General features: G+C 43.5%; 1 protein-coding gene across 1 annotated transcript in view; it reads right to left on the bottom strand.

The window, feature by feature from the left end:
- The window catches only part of PIKFYVE (phosphoinositide kinase, FYVE-type zinc finger containing), a 96,244-nt gene that overhangs the window by 23,161 nt on the left and 66,860 nt on the right, over nucleotides 1-6,223 (bottom strand). The window contains exons 22-24 of the mRNA XM_025210576.1: nucleotides 5,199-5,270; nucleotides 2,324-2,495; nucleotides 123-301 (exon numbers count right to left, since the gene is read on the bottom strand). Coding sequence (XP_025066361.1) covers nucleotides 123-301; nucleotides 2,324-2,495; nucleotides 5,199-5,270 — 423 coding nt within the window. The remainder of the gene's footprint in view (nucleotides 1-122; nucleotides 302-2,323; nucleotides 2,496-5,198; nucleotides 5,271-6,223) is intronic.

Below are 6,223 nucleotides of genomic sequence, written 5' to 3'. Positions count from 1 at the left end.
GGGGGGGGGGGGGGGGGGAGGGAGAGGGAGAAGGAGAAGAGGGGAGCAGGAGAGAGAAGGGTGCTGGAGAGGGCAAACAAGAAAGTTAGAGTAGGATCTTCCTGGAAATGAAAAAAACTTACCTGAAAGACGCCACCATCTGATTATAGGAAAAATACTGGTGATAGTCATGGTGTATGGAGTGACCACAAGGCTCTGCATTGGCCCTTCGGGTATACTGGAGCCCATAGAATCTTAACTCAAGGTATTTTGCAAATGACATAGACCAAGAATCATTAGACAGTGGGACAACTGGTGTCACCTGAAATGTGAAGCAAGAGTTTTTAAATAAATCTCAAGCAAGTGATCCAAGGAATAAATACATAAATTAAGACAAGCCTAATCCAAGCAGTGAACCAGTACTTAAAGCAACTCAGAAGTGTGGTCAAGAATCAGAAGTGTACATGCACACTGGCTGTATTTATAGCTAGAAGAACAAGGAAAGTTAAAACAGCATGTGGATTTTACAACAAAACATAGTTCATTTGCTACTCTGGTGCTGAACAAAAAATCTAACATGAGGAATTGTGTTTTGAAGCTACACTTCTAGCGTGTTTCTGGATCAAATTCAGCAGTACATATGTACAGCAAGTGATAGGACTAGTACTCTTTAACAATTTCTTGGCTCTATTTTCTTGTGCAGGGACCAGGACTCCCCTACCGAGATTCAGGACGGACTCAGAAGTAACTCCGCCAAGCCTAGGGTCAGGGAGGATCAGGTTAGAGAACTTCTGGAGCGACTGGACATGTTCAAATCAGCAGGTCCAGATGCTCTTCACCCCAGGGTGTTAAGGGAATTGGCAGGGGTTATCGCAGGGCCCCGGCATGGCTTTACAAGCACTTGTGGTGCTCTGGCCAGGTGCCGGACAACTGGAAGAGGGCCAATGTGGTCCCCATCTTTAAAAAAGGGAAGGGGGAGGACCTGGGCAACTATAAGTCTGTTAGTCTTACTTCAATCCTTGGGAAGCTCTTTGAGAAGACTATCAAGGAGCACATCTGTGATGGGCCAGCAGTGGGGATGATGTTCAAGGGCAACCAGCATGGTTTCATTAGGGGCAGGTCCTGTCAGACCAACCTGATTGCCTTCTACGATCAGGTCACAAAAAAAAAAATCACTGGACACAGGTGGCGCCGTGGATGTAGTCTTTCTGGACTTCAGGAAGGCCTTTAACACAGTCTCTCACCTCATTCTTATTAAAAACCTAGGCGACTGTGGCACTGATGCCTACATAGTCAGATGGATTGCAAATTGGCTGAGGGGTCATACTCAGAGTGATGGTGGATGGGTCATTTTTGACCTGGAGGGAAGTGGGCAGTGGGGTCCCCCAGGGCTCGGTCCTTGGGTCTGCCCTGTTCAATTTCTTTATTAGTCACTTGGACAATGGGGTGAAGAGCAGCCTGTTTAAATTCACAGATGACACCAAGATTTGGGGCGAGGTGGGCATGCTAGAAGGGAAGGACAGATTACAGCAGGACCTGGACAGGTTACAGGGGTGGGCAAATGAGAATAGGAAGGGATTTAATACTGACAAGTGCAGGGTTGTAGGCCAAGTATGGATATCTAAAAAAGTAAGACACCACACAAGAATTGTTCGGATCAGTGGGGCCAACCTTTTTGGCCCTGCACACTCCCCAAGTACCACTCTGATCCCATTCTCCTGCCTGATTTGCTGGTTTACTTTCTGATCCCTAACCGATCTCCTGCTCTGCTTTCTGCTATATCTCCTTCATGTTGCCTGTCCCCTCCCATCTGCTGCATGGCACAAGCAGAGGCTGCCCATGTCATTTGATGCACCTGCTGCAGGTAGCCACCTCTGGTTCATTTAATCTGAAATTTTTAATTGGACCAGAAATGTCAAATTTTTCTATCAACAAAAAGAGATGGAAGTCAAAGATCTCAGCCAATCTTGTCTGGTACAATCAAAAGCGTCTAAAACTCTCCCCCCACCCCACATCCAACCCCGCTTTCAGGAGAAATTTGATTACCTTTGCCCCAAACCACGAACAAACACTTTTTCTATTGCACATGATTCTACAGTATTTATCTTATGATGCAGCCAAATACAGCCTTGAGCTGTACTGATCACAAGCTGTTCATTCCATTTCAGTTGTGGCAACAGAGGGGGGGGGAACTGAACACTAAAGAAAAAATATTTTTATTATGGTTTACTACTTGTGTGTATATATGTGCATAAATACAGCTAGGTATGCAAAGACCTGATACACTAGGGATTTGTCTGCAGTAGCAGCTAACAGTGTTAAAGACTTATTCTCATGTTTTTACCTGCTTGCACAGTCTGCACCAGGAGTAGGTAAGGATTGTGTGCTGGTATCCAGGGACTGGGGAGTCCAACTCTTTCAGTACAATCTGAACACAGCCTTGCCCGTGGACGAAGCGACGAATGTGGTGTACCATAGGTGTTTCGCAAAACATGCTGGGGCACTGGTAGGAAGGCCTTCATGAAAAGAAGGGGCAGGGGTACACTCAGTTGCAAGAAAACATACATTTGATGTTCCTGGGAACTTGTATGTGGCCCCAGGTACTCAGCACACCCATAGATGCCATTACAATGCATGTCATAAGGCTGTTTTTAACACCAAGTTGGTGAACCTTGTAACTTATGATAGATTTTTTTTTTTTAATCTATATTCAGGAAACCTCAAAAGTTGTTTTTCAATATGCTGACTTCCCATTTTGACAAAAGATCTTAGCCAGCTCTTAACTGCATAAATCTAGTTTAGTTTTTGATTGTGTTGGACACAGCCTTCCAGGGGATAACTTGCAGGGGTGTGTGAAACAGGCCCTATTCAATTCGGATTCAGCCTGAATCAGGGACAGTGATTCGATTCGTTGATTCGGATCACTGTCCCCGATTAGATTCGGCTGAATCCGAATCTGAAGATTCGATGCTGATTCACAGACTCAGCAATTTGGACATAGACAGCTTTAAAAGTTTATCTACATACCTCGAGGTACCAAGCACAGCCCATGAACACTGCGATGCTGGGGCAGATGAAGCGTCCCACAGGAGTGGGGGGGGAGCCTCCACATGCTTGGCGGCAAACTCAGAAGTGGACCGGAAGTACTTCCAGCCCACTTCTGGATCCGCCGGGGAGCATGCAGGGGGGCCCCCCCCCACATACCTCCCCCCTCAGTGATCAGCTGAGGGAGACCCCAGGTGCCCCCCCAGACCCAGGAGGCACCAGTCACCAAGCTGGGGGGTGCGGAGGGGCACCCAGCACACTCCCTAGCGGACCCAAAAGTGAACCAGAAGAGCTTCTGGTCCACTTCCGGGTCTGCTGCCGAGCACACTGCGGGGCATCCCGCACTCCTGTGGGACACTCCATGCGCCTCAGCGCTGTAGCATTTACGAGCCACCTGCTACCTAGAGATATGTAGAAAAAATATTTGAAGCTGTGTCTGTCGGAACCGCTGAACCTTTCCCAGTCAATTCGGAGGGTTCCAATTTGATTTGGAGAGATTAAAAGGGTCCTCCGACTCAATTCGGATTTGGAGATTTGGCCACCAAATTGGCCTGAATCTCTGCCGAAGGTCTGCACAGCCCTAATAACCTGTACTCACATAAGAAAACTAGCAGCAGCAGTGCACAAGTGTAAAAATGCTGATTACAAAATGACCAATGCCCTCTACCAGCCACAAGTGTCTACCAGCCACAAGTGCAGCACTTTATATTCTTAATCTTTATCACCCCAAAGCTCAAAGAAAGCCTGAAAAGTAAAAACAGATTTAACATGTGACAGATATCATGGTGGCAACAGCAGAGACTAAAGTCTCCAGACTAGGTACAACCAAAGCTATGGCTGGATGAGTACCAAGAGCTATCAGTAGCTTTAGAGGGCTACAAGCCCCTGTAAAGTGTGATGAAGACCCATTTCCTGTAAGCCACAAAACATCTGTCAGACACAGACTTTCATCCCTAATGCTCTAACTAGTGGTTTTGCTAAAGTAAGACACCTAAAAGGTAATTTATGAGCTTCAAAGAAATTTAAATCTCTCATCATGTTATCTCAGATTCATGTACCACCTACATCAGTTGCTTTTTCCCCCAAAAGATAGAAGTTACCCATTCTCCTCTCAAATAGCCAGGTGCATCCTTCTAAGGCAGAGAGTGTTGATCGTAAGCAAGTTGCATTCTTAGCATGCTAGTGAGGCAGATTTTTTTTTTAAATATAGCTTAACAGAGTTCCTTATGTAATGTAGCATTCTAGCAATAGCCATCCGTTTACCGAAATAAACCCCAAAAGGAACCGAACAAGCTTTGGCTACAAGGACTCAGGCACACCATCTATCCAGCAGTATGGTCCAAGGAAAGTGCATAATTTTTGTCCCTTATTGTAAGTCACTCAGCTTTATATGCTACCCTTCCCAAAAAAGGCTAATAAATAAGTTTACATCTTAGGTAATTCTAGATATTTCCAAAACAGCTTAGCAGTTAATTTCTTCATACAGCTGAAACATTAGACAGACATGGTGGTCTATTTAACTAAAGTCAACATACTTCAGAATTTTATATCAAAATTGGTAACGATTAGTTATTTACTTCCTGAAACTTCCCAACATCTTGGTAGTAGGTTTTTCCTCCAAGGACTGTATGAGACGGAATCATAATTTCTGAAGAATATACATCAGGAGTAAATTCCCAACTCAAAATTCCCATCTTCTCCATAGCAACCAATTGTGTCCTGAGAAGATCATGAGCAATGCAACCGAGTGCTTTTAAGCCCACAAACCTCAAACCTGGCCACTGTGCCAAGCACTATAAAAATAAAGTCCAACAGAGGGACTCTTAGGCATCTGAGGCCATTACAATCTTTGTTAATTAAAAAGAAAAAAAAAATGCAGCAATGACTGAACAAGTTGGTAGGACGATGGGCTTGTAGCATTTTTTGCTCATAAGAACTCTTACTGCTTTTACAGAAATATACTTGCAAAGAAGCTTGTTTATTAATCAACCAAAACAGAAATTCTCCCCCTTAAAAAGGGAAAGGGACTAACCTCAGGCAAACCATTTTTGACACAGGTTATACATGGCTTCCTGAACATTTGAAAAATGCACATAATATGATTTGGCCATACAAAGATCAACACATGCTTAAAAACTGTCTTACTGTTTGAGGGTGAAAAGAACAGATCTCACCTGAAACAATACCGTTCTAAAAAGACTCCTAGAGTGAGGTCATTCTTTCCATAGAACTCCATTGTCACAACCCTGAAGAAGAGACCAGAATTTAGCAAATAGGATCGTGTATTGTTTGCGAGCTGCCCAATGTGAAGTAGAAAGGTCACAAGTCTATACATTTATCTGATCAATCACCTCAAATATTCCTTGGAGACCCCAGACAAGAACTTCAATGCCTGGGTGCCTGATGCTGAAAATTTCAGCCACCCAATCCTTTAATACCTAAGGGGACTTTTTTAAGGAGAAAAATAAGTGCCAAGCATCCCAGATCTCTTCTAAGAGACTTTAAAGGAACTTTTGGTTCCTTCACAACTGTTGGGGACACAAAATAGACAGATGTTAAATATCTGCTTGGACAACTAATCTTAGGCACCCCAAGCTGGAATTTTTAACTAGTATCAACTATGTGTGTTTAGTCTTCCCTAGTGTATTCCTTAGTTTTGTAATGGAATGACTGAATAAAAACTAAACCCATAATCTTTATACCATTCTTTGTGTCGACTTCCATCCCTTATTCTATTGAACTAGTTATTAGACGTTGGACTTCTAATACCAATTCTTTGGCAAACCCTATTAGTGAACTGTAGTCTCAAAGATCCAAAGATTAAATGCTACATGTTTAAAGAAATAAACTATCCCATTATCCAAGTACAGCTGCTATTAATAATTACTGCAGTAGGTTTTCTAAACCTTGTTCTGGAGCCCTACTACTAAAATAGTTCTATAAACTCCCACCTTTCTAAAAGATTGCACGGATTTCCCTCGAACACAAGGTGACTGAACACTTACTCAAAAGAAGCGATTAGACCACCAACTTTCAAAATCACTTTGTTCTGGTTTAAGCCTTTGAAATGCATAAACAAAGCATGATGTCATTGCATGGGACCAAGTCATGAAATGCTTAAAGATGTGACAGGCAAATATGCCTTCCCAGGAGTCCTTAGTAAATGGGACAGAGGCATTAGCACCAATCAGAAAGGCGG

Source organism: Alligator sinensis, unplaced genomic scaffold (assembly GCF_000455745.1).
Source record: "Alligator sinensis unplaced genomic scaffold, ASM45574v1 scaffold699_1, whole genome shotgun sequence".
Lineage (NCBI taxonomy): Eukaryota > Metazoa > Chordata > Crocodylia > Alligatoridae > Alligator > Alligator sinensis.
Note: the sequence above shows the minus strand (reverse complement) of the source record. Positions and strands in the feature narration are given on the sequence as shown.